The 15,064-nt window shown below is 47.2% G+C and overlaps 1 protein-coding gene across 4 annotated transcripts in view; it reads right to left on the bottom strand.

The window, feature by feature from the left end:
- Positions 1 to 15,064, bottom strand: part of COL20A1 (collagen type XX alpha 1 chain) — a 52,758-nt gene that overhangs the window by 34,198 nt on the left and 3,496 nt on the right. For 3 of the 4 annotated variants that reach the window (XM_087749714.1, XM_087749712.1, XM_087749716.1), the window contains exons 2-14: positions 14,810 to 14,894; positions 12,229 to 12,339; positions 10,364 to 10,507; positions 9,964 to 10,122; positions 8,805 to 9,005; positions 7,403 to 7,558; positions 6,550 to 6,669; positions 6,214 to 6,378; positions 4,502 to 4,666; positions 2,978 to 3,150; positions 2,186 to 2,315; positions 1,535 to 1,680; positions 66 to 189 (exon numbers count right to left, since the gene is read on the bottom strand). In XM_087749714.1, the coding sequence (XP_087605840.1) occupies positions 66 to 189; positions 1,535 to 1,680; positions 2,186 to 2,315; positions 2,978 to 3,150; positions 4,502 to 4,666; positions 6,214 to 6,378; positions 6,550 to 6,669; positions 7,403 to 7,558; positions 8,805 to 9,005; positions 9,964 to 10,122; positions 10,364 to 10,507; positions 12,229 to 12,339; positions 14,810 to 14,882 (1,867 nt within the window). In that variant the 5' untranslated portion in view covers positions 14,883 to 14,894. The remainder of the gene's footprint in view (positions 1 to 65; positions 190 to 1,534; positions 1,681 to 2,185; positions 2,316 to 2,977; positions 3,151 to 4,501; positions 4,667 to 6,213; positions 6,379 to 6,549; positions 6,670 to 7,402; positions 7,559 to 8,804; positions 9,006 to 9,963; positions 10,123 to 10,363; positions 10,508 to 12,228; positions 12,340 to 14,809; positions 14,895 to 15,064) is intronic. The other variant, XM_087749715.1, reaches the window with a different exon arrangement.

Genomic DNA, 15,064 nt, shown 5'->3' with positions numbered 1-15,064 from the left:
CATTTAACATGTCTCTCCTGCCTTAAGTGTTTAATAACAACTCAGTAAGCAGCAGCAGCACTTACGGGTGGTTTCCTGGATGCTGGCTGGATCACTCGCATCTTCCCCATACATCGCGTACACCGCGACAGAGTACTCCGTGCTGGGCGACAGCCCATCCAGCAAGACCTCAGGCTGGGCCACCTTCACCTGTCAACAGAGAGATGCTTCAGGGTACCCTTCAGTTCTGGGGTACCCACCAACAGAGCAAGATCTTACAGAGACACAGGTCAAGGTCCCTTTGGTTCTACTAAGGGGGCTTCTCCACTTTGGCACTTCACCACTTGGGTAGGTGCTCTACAGTGGTCAATGCTCTGCCTCTTTTCCCAAGGGACACCAAGGACGTTGTGGGTACACATCACCCTCTCCTGCTCTGGTCTGCAGAGGCGTAAGCCCCTCATACAGAGACGATGCTGGCTGCTGTTCTGGGTGGGATCAAGGGGCATGTGAAAGATGTGATCCCACTTTGCTCAGACACATGGAAAGCTCTTGCAGAAGAGCTGCCTGCTGCAAGCAGACTGGGTTGCTGCCACCTGCCGCTAGCACAGCACGGCCACAGCTCTCCTCCTACAGCCTGCTCGCTGCAGAAACGTGCTCCAGAGACTTTCAGGAGCCTGCACACAACGGAGCACAGTTTTATGAAAGGCTGGGAACATTTTAATGCTGGTTTTGCAGACATCCCACAGCCTTAGAGCATTGCACTCTTGCAGTGTGTAGGTCAGGTAACTGCAGAAATGTTCTAATATGCTAAAATACAATTTTAAATGTCTGTCTCTCTTCAAACATTCTGAACCTTAAAAAACCACAGTTATGCACTGAAAGCAGAATATAAGCATTAATTGCTCTGTTTTGAAAACCATTGTGCAATTTCTCCTATTGCTGTGCATTCGGGGGGGGGGGGGAATCTGAGTCAAAGAGGCAATACATGCTCCCCTCACTCCTCTTTTTTTTTTTTTTTAATTCATATCCTCAACCTACAGGTACTACAGAGAACTCATTAAAATGCACACATTACAAAGGGATCTTAGATGTTTTAAGCAATTTTCCATTCATTGAGCGTTGTTTTATTCTTATGCAGTGTCATAGGTCTGTTTCTGGAGGTCAGCGAAGACTGCCCTAACAAACTTTCAATTAACGTTTTAAGATAAGCAAAGCAAAGACATTTATGTCCAGCCTCAAGGATACAGCAATTACACTTAGGGCTGTAGAGAAATGAGTTCAGTGCCTGGGTTTCCAGGGCCCCATGAGGCAGTCAGTTCTCTCCCTACACCTTAATTTCCCACATGAAACCTTCACAGTTATAAATCACCTTGAGATACACCATTAAAAGAAAAATCTTCCATGAAAGATGTTGCTAGCAATAATGCTGACGCTTCGTGGGTTTTGTTTTTTTTTTTCCCAAACACATGATAGCAATTCACAAAGGTTAGAGTTGGAACTAAACTCAGCCCAGGCAGAGAAAAAACGATGTTGTCATTATTCTCATGAACTCTACCTCTGTCGTATAGTCCTCTGCTCCATCGGGGGCTGCGGAGCAAAGCACCAGGTACTGTGTGGCTCCCTGGGCTGCCTTCCAGCTCAGCCTGATACTGTTGTGACTCAGCTCAGAGACGCGCAGGGAGCGAGGGGAAGACAAAGGTACTGAAGGGAAAAACAAGGCGGAAAGATATCTTCAGTGTATGAGGTCTGCGACAGCTCAAACCCCAGAGCAGACCTGGCTTTGCGACGGCTACTGCAAGCTGGTGGACATCTACTCCACATCTAACACAGTGCAGCAGCCACTTTACAGAGAATAGGTTTAATTCACTTGGAGCCCAAGGATAAAAAAGCTGCAAGGGTTTGCAAGATATTTCTGGCATGGTGTGTTACTGCAACATCAGTGGTCACCTTTGCAGAAAGACGTAGGTGAAAAGGGACCCTTGAAGGTCTCTGGTCCAACCTTCTGCTCAAAGAGCAGGTTGGTTAGGGTCTTGTCTGGTCAAGTTCTGAACATCTCCACAGATGGAGATAGCTGTAGACAGACTGAACTTGAGGAAGGGGGGAAAAAATACAATGTCAGGCTCCACTCTGAGATGGTGACAAAGAGCGAGCTTTGTTCACCTATCATAACCATGCATTAGCATAATTCTCTCTACTCACGACCTACATGTGGAGGTGACGCCTCTCAGCCCATCCCCAACAAATGTGTCATAAATAGGAAACACCGACACCAAATACTCCGTGTGTGAGGTCAAATTGGAAAGCCGCAAAGAGGAGACTGCTCCATCTAAAACCACCTGAAAGCACAAAGGAGGGCTGTCAAGACAGGGAGGTGCTGGCCACTCTTTAGCAAAGGAACGGCTGAACTGGTCATCCCTAGCAAGTGTGGCTTCTTTGTGGCAGATCTGTGCCCAGAAACATGAAGTCCAGTTGCCCTCTGAATTTTGTGGAAGCTAGCATCTCCCCAAAACAGAGAGGTAAGAGGCAATAAGCTTTCCTGTCCTCTAAGGTTGGGATCTGTGCAAACACCAAGCACAAGACTAATCGTGCTCTCACTGAAATCAATGGAAACCCATCAACAATTTGGATTTGTTTTTCTAAGTCATATCCATCACAGATGAGCATCCTTGGACAGCTCTGTGTACCTGTGTGTCCTCTTTGAGTCAAAACAGATGTTTTAGGAAGGGGATAACACTGCATAAGAGAAAAATTGGCATCGGCATGGCTTGCAGTATTTCTAGCAAGACGATATTTATCTGATGTCCTCTCCTATCTTGTCATCCTATCAGCTGATCACATTTACACTCAGTATGCATTTAATTTCATCTCTGGCTTTAGCTGATGTCCCACAAGAACTGCGCCTCTACTTTCCTCTCTTTGTCTACTCAAGTCTATGTAACTTCCCAGCCACCATCTGGAAGATACTGCAGTCTCAGATGTCCAGAGAAAGGTCTCTCACCTCTTTGGGGATACCACCCTTAGATGGATAATACACAATCCGATATTTCTTTGGTGGTCTCACAGGAGGACTCCAGGTCAAGTGCATGCTCTTAGAGGTCACAGCTGATATTTTAAGGTCAGTTGGGCTCAGCTGGGGACCCGTGTTCACAGGGATATCTTTCACAGTGCTGCCTAGGAATTAAAAACACATTTACTTTCTTATGTTCAGACTTCTCATGCCAAATGTACTTTTCAGCTCATAAATATGAGTGACGTTTTTCAAATAAAGTTACAGTCTCCTTCCCTATAGAGTATAGAAACTGTTCCAAACTGCTCTGAAATAAATATTTTAAAACTGGGCATACAGAGAACATAAATACTCCATAGAGAACAGGCTGTGTATTTTGCTGGGTGCTGGGAATATTTTTTTAACACAAGTCTGCATTTTTGCTTGTATCCAAAAGATGACCCAGCTTTCCTCGGTCATGAAAATTTGTCAAAATGAACAAGTAGAAGTTATTTTAGTTTCTTTTTTGAGCAGCCCATCTTTCTTTAGCATAATCTGCACCTTTGAAAAATGTCTAATTTTATCAAACAAGTACAAATTAATAAGGATGAATCAATGTATTTATATGAATCTCCAAAGCATTAAAATAAAAGTATGCTTGAAAGTCAGACTTTCCCATTCTCCTTAGGCAATCTTAGAGCAGAGAGAGATGGAAATATGTACACGATATTTCTCCTGAGGATCTAAGCTAACATCTGGAGTGGTTTTTCACTCTCTTGTTCATCATACAAGCTGCTCTCCAGCAAAGGAAAGAAATAGGCTGTTTGGTTTTAACTTGAAAATGCCTTGGAGAACCATCATTTAAAGTAAAAAGTGTGGAGAAAAAAAATGTGTTTAGATGTTTTATCATCTCCTCTTCCTACCTCCACATTTCCTCTGTACACTCTCCCTACTATATTCTCAAATTAGCTTTTTTGCTTTTTCTGCCTCCTCCTGCTTGGAAGAAACTCAGAAAGGGAGATGGTTACAACACATTTATCACACCATATGTTAATGGAAGTGAGAAAAGTCCCCTCTTCCCTACAGTGGTAGTTATTGTTATTAGGTGACTATATCCACGAAGAGTTATCCAAACCCCTGGTAGGAATGGCTTTATTGGCTCACAGGCCAAAAGCAGAGAGCTAAACCAAGAGCATCAGAATGGAAACATCAACATGGTAACGTCTGTCTGTGACTTGTTAGAGACAGCAGGGAGCCTTCAGTGGAGTGAGAGTGGAAGAACTGCATCCAGAGGGTCTTGTAGAAGGCAATGATCACAGAAGAAACTGGCCAGCACATTGATGTGGCAAGGACCATTGTCAGGCAGCAAGAGAGCTGAGCAAGGAGATCAGCACTGGAGGAGAAGAGTTAGGTGGTGCTGACAGGGTGGTGGAGCTCATGGAGGGAAAAGTATGAGAAAGGGTTAATTCTGATGGCAAGGAAGGTGGATGGTGAGCAGAAGGAAGCTCAGCCCTCACTGAGGAGGTTTCACTTCACCTGCATTTTCCTTGTTGCTCTTCTCTTTGATCCTGGTGCACAAGACTCGGGTGAGCCTGCCAACCAGAGAGCTCAGCAGTGGGAAATCCAGCACGTTGTACACCGTGAGCTCCAGCGGCTCCGAGGCCACCTGCTTCAGCTCTGCTTCATCCGCGTTCTTCACCCCTGCAACCAGAGCAGAGAACGAGACTGAAAAAAATCCCCAGAGAGGAGCAGCTTCTGCCTCCTGCTTCTGTGTTTTTTGTTCAGGGGCAGGATGGGTCCACTGTCATCCTGTTCTCCAAGCAGAGCCTCCCAGTCATTCCAGTGGGATGGTAGTATCTGAGAATGGCCTTGGGCTTTCCTGCAGCAACAGCCTCAGTCCAGCCTGGGAAGGACTTTCAACTCTGTGGGCTCAGAAGGTCTTTCGTGGCCTGGAGACAGTCTAGTGAATCCTTCTTCTGTTTTCCTGCCTCCTCATCGCTTGCAGGCTTTGCTACCAGGAAGGCAGATATTTTTCATGCTAAGAGGAAGTTGGCATAAATGGGGGAATAAGTGAATGAATAAACAACAATTTTATATTTATCAGGTGCCAGCACTCCCCACAGAGAGTCTGTTGTTCATCAGAACATCACACTGGATTTCAAGAGTGTCACAGATGAGCAAAAAGCAGACCATTTATTTAGCAGAATTTCACTATCACAGCATCCTCCATCCCTATCCTTCTGCTCTGCATCCTCATTAACCCTCTACAGACCAAGCCCCACAGCATACAATTTATTTTGCTTCCCAGTGCTAGGCTCAAGGTCACCTTAGCATTGCCCAAGCGGTACCATTGCCAGATAGGGATCTCACCTGGTTTCTCAAGTCCAAGACCATTACCTTAACAGCTTTGCTAGCCTTTTTCTTGCTTGCTCTTGCACTCAGGTCCTGATGTTCAAGGACCAAAGAATGTGATCTTCCTCTAACGAGAGTGGAAAGGCAAAGACACCAGCCAGGAACAGATCCCCAAGTGATTTCAGGTACACAGTTGTTAGTCTGTTGTGCTGCACAACATACAGCTGAGGCTCAGCAGCTTCACTCAGTCCATGAAAGAAATCACAGTGCCAGCCACTTAGCTACATAACCCTATGCAATACACCCTTGCTTGTGTCTTCCCAACAGAAATTAGCACTTAAAGTTTTGGAGATTGCAATTTTAGGTGAGTTTTCTATGTAACTTTATTGCCCGTGTATTAGTCGAGCAGACTTGTTTAGTCATCAAGACAGGGCTGGTCAAGGCCATTTCATGTCTCATTATTGCTGCTGGATAGCAAAGAACAGATAAAGTTATTATTCAGAGAAATAGAAAGTTATGAGTGGCAGCAATTATAAAGGAGGTCTCCAGCCCTCCCCAATACAGTGTTCTCTCGCCTATTTGCTCAGCTGAGAATATTGTTCTCATGGCACAGGTCTCTGAGGATCACAAAGGTCTTTATGGATGGGAGGTGTGAAATATCTCCTGTGAATGAGAGTTTTTTCTAAACAAACAAAGTCCCTTTTGAAGACACTGCCTGTGCTGAATAAATGAGTTAATTTTCATCTTAGCCAGAATGTAATGAGGTCTTACCCATCACCTTAGTGTTAAAGCATCAGGATGCTTCTATCAAAGTTCAGGGAACATAACATTCAGTTTGAAGAAGATCAAAAGTAGGTTGACTTTGTTCTACTGTTTATCAATGGCTGTGATCTTACCAATGGCAAATATCTCTATGCCCAGGTTTTTCAATGTCTGAGCAGCCAGGTTGGCGTCATCCTGGGATTTTCCATCAGTCAGGAGTATTACCAGCTTCTCAGCCTCCAGCCGGGCACCAGCATCTGTTTTCAGATTCTGCTCCAGGACGTGGGTCAGTGCCAGACCTGGGGAGGAGCAGAGATGGATGGTGTGCTACAGCCTTGCGACAACCCCCCTGTTTTTACTCTTTTCTCTGCCCCCATGGCTTTGGTCCCCATGGAGGTCATCCCATGGGAACGTCTTTCCCCTCTGCAGCCGCACAGATCATTTAGCAGAGACCTGAGAGCTGGAGTTACCTGTAAAGGTGTTGCCGCCCTTGTACCGCAAATTCTTCACGGCCTCCAGCACCTGGTCCCTCGTAGAGTAAGCGCTCAGATCCCACTCTGTGCGGGGATCACTGCTGTACTGCGACAGCCCTGGGGAAGGCGAGAGCTATTTGCATCATGAAAGCCAAGTTAAGCTGCAAGAGCAGATTCATTTTGGGGAGGCAGCATCAGGCTTGCCATGGGAGGATGATACAAAATAATGAATGGGACTGGGGGTGAGCAGATGTGGTTTCTAGCTCCTCTTCTCTGCATGGTCCTTGTCATGCAGGCAGCAAGGTGATGCCTCAGACCCCACTGGGTACACTTACCCCTGTGGTGATGCTCTGAAGTATTTGATAAGGTCTCAGTGTTAATCGGGGTCAAACTAGTCGGCTGTAAGGAGTGGGAAGGATTTACACTGTCCTGTTTCATGCACAACGTGGCCAGTGTCATCTGCTGGGGTTAGCATCACTCTGAACTGGAAGCAGCACCATTCTTAGCTGAACCCAAAGCAGCTCCAATGCAGCATTGCCACCATATCTGCCTGAGCAGTGCTGTGGAGGCTGAGCACCTCATCAGAGGTAGGCAGCAAATCCCAAATGTGTCTCAGCATCAATGCCTGATGTGGTGCTGCCCAGAAGATGCTTCTGTTCACTGTGCAACTATTTCTTACAGCCGCTAGAGGCCAGAGCTTGCTACCAGATGGGAAAGGCTGTCAAGAGCAACAAGCAGGACCCCATCCTAAAGGAATAAAAGCTCCTCAAAGGAGCACATAACCACAGGAACCACCAAGGCCCCTTGGAACACGGACTTCCCAAGGTCAGGAAACAGGAAAGTGTCCTACCTACTCTTATCTTGTCTTGGGCAATACTGAATGGGGAAATCAAATTGCTCAGAAACTCCTTAATGAGCTTGAAATTGTTGCGTCCGATGCTCCAGGATCCATCCACAAGCAGGATGATATCAGTCATTGCAGATATGTCGCATTGAAACTGGGAACCTGAGAGGGATAAGGTTTGATATTGAGAGAAGCAATTGTAAAGGAGGAAAAACTGCATCAGTCTTACGATAAAAAGCAAATCTGCAGTGTAAGGCCTTGTCTGGATGGTGGATTGGACCATCTGCCAGCCTGACACATCCCAGCTTCTTGGGAAAACCACATGGCTCAGGGTAACCCATCTCAGTACCAAGAAACTGAGTGGTGCGCAGCTGCATTTCTGCAAAGAATGGGTTAAAGCTGTCAGGAAGTGTGTGCCTAACCCAAGCACTGCTCTCTGCAAGCTGTCAGCTCCGTTAAGTCTCAAACCCAGCCCTGTGCTTCCCTTTTATCTAGCCTAAGTCTCCAAGAACTGCAGGTGATTGCTTAATTCCATTCCATCATGAGATCCCGTGGGCTATAATTATTTCGTGGCTTTACATTAAATCCAATCTCTCCGTAAAAACCTGCTGGCATCACAGATATTCAGGCCCCGCCTCTCTCCCCACACCAGGCCTGCAGCTTAACAGAGGATAAGATAGGGCATGTTGCTGATCAAATGCATCTTCCCCAAACATTTTTTTGGATGGGAGGTTTTCCATCTTTGGTGGAGGGAAATAGATGATCCCACCAAGGTTCAGTGGGCTGCAAGGAGGTTACTCTTCTATCTCTTTTCACAGTCATGGATTCCTACTGGTCTCAAGGGACCAAATGAGGATGCTCTGGCCAATCCCATTCCCACCACTTCAACAGTGCTGTGAGCCATCTGCCCTGCCATAGTCTCAACTGACGAATCTGAAGGATCATCATGGATCAGTTATCTGTGAAACACGAAGAACGAGTCCAGGGGGTGGAGCAGGTTGGGTAAGGGACATCACTGACGCGCCCCTCCCCTTCTGAAGGCTTGGAAAGGTCCATGGCTTGGGGGGTCTGTTGAAGAATACAAACTCTTGCATGGATCTGTCAGAAGGGGGAGGTGGCAACACGAAGAGAGAGAATAGTGACAAATCAATAAATTAAATCATCTGGAAGGAATTTTTGGCCTAGCTCCAGTTTGCCTTAAAATCTGTGATATTCTACAGAACTCGAAATTTCTCCAGTGATCCCTGACAGTTCCCCAAAGTATGACCTAGCAATTGAAAGCACTATCAGCAGCACTGTACTCCTGAAAATCTTGGTGACAGAGGGTGGGATGGAAAGCTTGTATTCAATGAGTGTTAGGGAAAACAGTAGGGAAGAAAGAGCAAGATATGTTTGAAACCCCTCTCACCTCGCCTCAATGAATCCTTTGTGGGTTTTTCTTTTCCTAGAGACTCTTGCTCTGGCTTTGCACGAGTGCGCTGTGATGATTTTGTGGTTGTTGGTGTTGCTTCTGTCACACTGGCCTCCACAATGGGCTGGTTTCTTGTCGTTTCTCCTGAGCCCTTTGGCTGAATCCCCTTCTGTCTTTTCTTTTCAGCTCTGCCCTTTGCTGTGCTCCAAAGAGAAAAATCCCATTGTCCCTAGCTGTGTTATCCCCATGCAACCTGCTCCACTCATCGGCTGATTGAAGCCACATCTGACAGAGGTGTGGGGGCTTGGAGAGGATAAAAGTCCTACAAGCTTTGTGCAGATAGGTAACTAGATAAAGGAGACCGTCTTCATTCATGCCTTTCTGAGAGGGCTGCACATGGGCTCATGAGTTAATAATAATGTTAGCAGTGGGTCACATCAAAAGTGTGTGCTTCCCATTATCTTTGATGATAAAAATATAATGCATGTTTATAAAGTATAAACCAGCAAAACATACCATGGCACCTGATACCCGGTGTACTCTCCAGACCTCAGCAATCTGTGACTCTGAAACATCCTGAGCTAGTGCAAGTCTTTCTGTAAAATGGCTCTGATGGATCTTTCTTCCATCAACACATTGCCTTTTGAACTCATGAAAACCTTCTTGCCAGATACATGAGAATCTATGCAGTTACATACAGTCCTCAGCCATAGGGGAGGGCTCTCACCTTCTTGTAGCCCATCTGCAGCCAACCTTGGGATGCAGCTTAGGAAATCAAGCACCATTAGCCCCAATGCTTAGGAAGCAGCTTGTTCTCAAAGGATCCGCTCTCAGTTGAAGGATATGACTGTATCTGCTGAATCTGAATACCTGTCAGCCCCAGGAATGCATGGATGTGCTTTTTCAGGTTGGCTAGCATGAGGGGCAAATATTTTTAGGTTGCTTACTGTGTTTTTGTAGTTAAGAACTGCACGCAAGAGATGAGACTGGGATAACATGTCTCACTGAATGAATGTCCCTGATGAAGTAGGGGTTGCAGGTAGTGGGTGGGAGTGGTTTTAGGGACAGCTGTACTTAATGCTCCAACCATGGTAGCATGGCAGAGGCCGTGGCTCAAAATCAATCCAATGTGACTCCAGACAGTCAGTGCACCCACCTGGCTGTGTCAAGGCGGTGTTCAGGGGTGGTGGGGTGGCCTCTGCCACCCCACTGTGCTCAGCTGCTGAGCTCCCCAAAGAGGTGAGGTTCTTTCCTGATGCAGCTCCTAAGTTTCTTCGGTTATTTCTAGTCTGGGATGCATTTTTCAGTTCCTCTACTGTAAGATGACCAAAAACAGAGAGGGAGAGTCAATCTAGACAGGTCTGTGAGTCACAGTCCATCCCTCATCCCCTGGGTCTTCACCACCCCCCCTTTTCAACCTTCCAGCCAAAACAGTAACAGGCTCTGTGATTGCTGCATAGTCTATTGGGCATATGCCAGAGGATGAGCTCTGAGAAGCCACATCTCCAAGAGCCTCAGAGCTCTCTGAATGGTAAAAGGTATCACTCTCTACTTACTCACAAATTTCCTTTTGGCAAACAGGGCTTCCTGGGAGCCATTGAGCACGTAGACCTGCAGCGTGTATTCCTTGGTAGGGCTCAGCCCCCCCACTGTGGCTTTGGGAGTCTTGGTTTTCAGCATAACTTCTTGCTCCGAGTCCCCTGAGGTGGGATGAAGCCACAGTTCAGAGACTGTTAAAGCTTAAATTTAAGCTGACAGTAGCTGAAATGCAGAGCCGAAATGCAGGGAATGTCTGCCTAGGGACCACAGTCAACTCCTATTTCTTTTTTTTTTAATTTTATGGATCTCTGATTTTTGCTCTTTTTCCCAATCCAGAGTTGAGAATGTTTAGTTTGTTATTTATTTTTTAAATCCCTGATATGTGCCCAAAATGGAAAACCAGTTCCCACCCAGCATTAGTGCAACTCTCACCAACTTCTCAGGGAGTTGCTGAATGAAAAACCAGTCTTCAGAGGGTAAAGACTGGGCAATTGCTAGTAAATACGGCTTGTGAAAACATCCAACCAATGGATGTGCTTGAGGAACGTGACAAAATGAGGAAGTGGCTTGGTGTCTCTGGAGGTCACCACTGGCACTTGGGACTCATCTGACTTATCCCAGCCACTCTCGCTGTGCTGTCTCTGCAAGCCCCTTCTCTCTCCAAGGGCAGCTGCTCTCTGCAGGGAGACAGCTCATTTCTGGCCCAGCACTGCCTCCAGACCACTCCAGCCATGCCCAACAGTGTTGGGACCTGTCCTGGGGCTGTGATGCCTTCACCAGTCAAGAACTGGGGCATTTCTGCACGGGCACAGCAGTGAGCAGATGGAGCGAGGCAGCTCTGCAACGCAGCAGCCAAATGCTGCACCATGGTCTCTGTGCCACACAAAACAAAGGGAGAGAGGCAAACTAGCTCCCTAAAATCCTCTGATTAAGAAAGGTCTACAAGCTTTAAATTATGAGGATGGATGTGTTTCTGACCCCGCCATCCTGGGGCTGGAGGTCCCCAGCCTACACAGAGGGAAAGCCTCAGGCATGTGTCGGTGGGGATTCCCTGCATTCCCGGGATGCTCATCGCTCCCTGCTGAGCTGAGGCCCAGGGAGGCGCAGGGCAGGGAAGGAATGAGAAACCTCCTGCCTCAGCTTGGGAAACAGGTGGGGGCTGAGCTAAAAGCGGGGGGGTGATCACAAGAGCTCTGCCACACACACTCCTGCCTGGCAGCTCCCTTCTCTGGCTTGCTGGGAGAGTGGCAGCAACTGAAACCCAAATGCCAGCCAAGCCTAAGGTTGCCTCCAACCATTGCTCCCTGCTGAGGGACATCGTGTCCTTCCAACACCACCAGGTTCAGCATCCGAAGTCAGGGAGAGCTGGAGCTTGGCTGATGTAGGGAGCTGGGGTTCTGAGCCCCCCAAGAACTTCCCATCCCATGTCCCTGGAGGTGGGGGCACAGCTGGGAGCTCCAACAGAAGAACCAGACAGTGAACCTTTCCTCATCTTTTTTCTCACACAGTCCCAAAGAGCAAAGCTTTCTGGCTAAGCCTTTCCCCTAGGATGAAGAGAGCTGAATTTCATCTCTCTCTTGTGAATGAGTGATAGAGGGACTGTGCCTGCACTGACATGGCACTACAGACTGCTCTCGTGATGGCCAGAAAAGTTTCTTGTCCGTACTGTGTGTACAGACCAGTGGAAAGTTTTGATCTAGGTAATCAACACTTGAAACCAGAACAACCAGCAGATAATTCCCTCTGCCTTGCCTCTATCACCTTAAGGTCTAAATAATGGTCTTACTTCAATCCTGTTGTCCACCAGTCAAAAAGTGGAGCACAGTCCCTCACTCATACACAAGTCTCTGCTGGGTCTGATGTCCAATGCATTAGCACATACCTGCCATGGGCTTTACCCGAACTTTGTAACCGTTGATGTTCCCTTCGGTCTCTTTCCATTTCATTTGGAGCCTGTCTTCTGAAAGGACAGTGAGTTTCAGCCGGCCTGACCCTGGGAAGGAGATGTGTCCATGCTGTTAGGGGTGCAATTCCTCCCTCTGCACATGCACACACAAAACACCACATATGCCATCTCCTCTATGGACACGGGAACAGTCGCAGCACAGAGGAAACCTTCACCATCCCATGCAAGTCCTCAGCATCCTCTGACGCTGCACAGCAACTCCTGCAGTCCCCCTGCACCTCTGCCAGGCAACCTGCCACGAGCCACTGCAATTCTGTAGCCTCCACCCTATGCAAAGAGGAGTTTCTCATGCCTCGAATGAAGCCTCAATATATACTGCTGCAAACAGGGAAAACAGCCTCCCACAGAAGTGAGGGCTTTCTCCACACCCCTGACATCTTGGAGGCTCATCTCCCAGGATGTTTCATGCAGGACGTTTTGTTTCAGCAAGTGTGTTTAGTGCAAACATCTGAAATGGGAGGGCAGGAAAGAGATAAAAGGGCTCAATGAAGCTCCTCGATAGGCTTGGGCTGCCGAGAAATACAGAAATTCCCCAGGTGATGGATCCCATACTTCTGCAGAAAGATAATTTCAGAGGCAGCTCCAAGGACCAACTGGGTTTAGAAAGAAAAAGAAAAAAAAAAAAAAAAAAAGAAGAAAAGAAGAAAGAAAACCTGATAAAGTGTAAATAACAGTTCCTGGCAGGACCATAACTCATGGGCACCAGCTTGTATCAGTTTGCTGCAGGGAGCAGCAAACTAAATGACAAATCCTTAGGAAAAAAATCATATCAGACAAGGAGGTAAAAAGAAGAAAGAGCACATTCCCTTATCATCTCCAGATTTCACCGATATCTTTTAAACCCCAGCTAGATGTCTGAACTCATGTGTCACTCTTTGAATCAATGATTCCTTGGTTAAACACAGCTGTACTGTCGTACAAATGTCACCATATGAAACTTTTTCGCTTGATTGGATACAGGATGGCAACTCAGCAGATTTATCTCCCCTCCTGCCTGACACCGTGCCTACAGCTGCCTTTCCAGCAGGCTGCCCTAATTTGCAATGAGTGAGCGCATCCTTTGCCTGTGCCCTACAAGCATCTGCACTCAAATGCCCACCCTCATCTGCAGTTGTTACCAATGTCTTTCCCTTGACCATTACTCATAAAAAAAAGCTTAGGGTGACCTGGAGTGTCCTGCTCAGTGCTGGCAAGCTGTGTGTTGGATAGGACTCCTCAAGTCCCTAATCTGGTCTTGCATCACATCCAGACATCTCCTGGCATCTTTGCCATGAAGTCACAGCCCAGGAAAGCAGTGAGAGCTGGCAGTGAGGACTTGCTTATCTCAGCCCAACATCTGTGCCTTAACCTTTCCTTGTAGAGACTTCCTGCAGGCTGCCCAACAAGCAGATAACTATTTTGGGGAAACAAAGCTCAGATTCACATCTCACCCCAGGCAAATCTGAAGGGGAAGAAAGAAAACATGGGGAAGAGGGGTGAGGGGCAAAATAAAATCCCAGAATCACGCCTAAGAGAAGTGGTAAAAAGATCAGGGAACAATGAGGGGAATTCATAGTTAGATTAAACATGGAGCTGTCTTCTTTTGGCCAAGTGTGGTCCAGCTCCTCGGCCATCACTCTAGGAGCCGGGAAGCTAAAAAGGCAAGAATGTCCCCAGACAAACCAGAAAAGACAGCATCCTCTAAAGCGCCATTATGTGCTGGATGCAAATGAATCCCAGCGCCATGAAGGCTCCACTGTCTCCCTGCCCTGTGTTGGATGTGCATTATTTGATGCTGTAACCTTGGTCTCCGGCTGACAGGGAGTTAAGCCCAGACTTAACTGCACAGGCTGGTCTGGAAGATACTCTGAAATGCCCTTGCCTCTCGAGAAACCTTTGTGCTGACCACTTCCACTGAAGGTTCAAACATAAAATAAAGGTGGATCTTCAACATCAGAAAGACTATGGTGAGGTGCTATAGGTATTTTCTGATCATTTATGGTACTATGGGAGCCCTATATGTTACAGGAGGAATGCACCTCACGTGCTTTCTTATCCAGACGTTGCACCACATATCACCATATACCCCCAAAGCAATAGTTTCAGAGTACAGGACAGACGCAGTGACTAACAAAAGCAACACCGCTTTTTCTTCCTATTTCTCAAGCTTCATTTGCAGATCGCGTAAGCACCCTTCATTGCTTATATAGGCTGAAATGCATTCCTGGTGCGAGGGAGCGGCATGCTGAACTGCTGCCAGTGATGAGGACAGGCTTTGCAGGGTGGGGAGGGATGGACATACTCTCCCCAAATGGGCCCCCTCATCTCCTGGTGTTCTTCACGTGTGCGAACGGGCTGTTTGGAGCTTCACCACCAGACACCAGAGCACAGCAGCCCCCTGAAATCCTGCGTGTGATTGGGAATGTCCCAGCGGGAAGGGCTCAGGCTGAGCAAATTAACCCAGGTGATAGCCAAACCATAGGGAATTGCCCAGAGCAAGGGCAGGACGGCTCCTTACCTTGGCCCGCTCGTCCCCAGACATGGCTCGCCACAGGCAGGCAGGCAAAAAAGAAACAAGTACGAATCAGCATGGTGACCAGGACCTACGAGAAGGCAAACATCAGGCAGGAGAATTAAAAGTTACATTTCACCATGACAATACCCAGTCTTTTTGCAGTCCTCAGTTAAGGGACCACAAGCTGAGATCTACAACTCTATACACCACTGACAGCGCTGAAAGTGTGGATGGAGAAGCACATACTGAATTTTCCTG

This window comes from Nipponia nippon, unplaced genomic scaffold, assembly GCF_047370975.1.
Source record: "Nipponia nippon isolate SJK-2023a ecotype South Korea unplaced genomic scaffold, ASM4737097v1 scaffold_13, whole genome shotgun sequence".
NCBI lineage: Eukaryota > Metazoa > Chordata > Aves > Pelecaniformes > Threskiornithidae > Nipponia > Nipponia nippon.
Note: the sequence above shows the minus strand (reverse complement) of the source record. Positions and strands in the feature narration are given on the sequence as shown.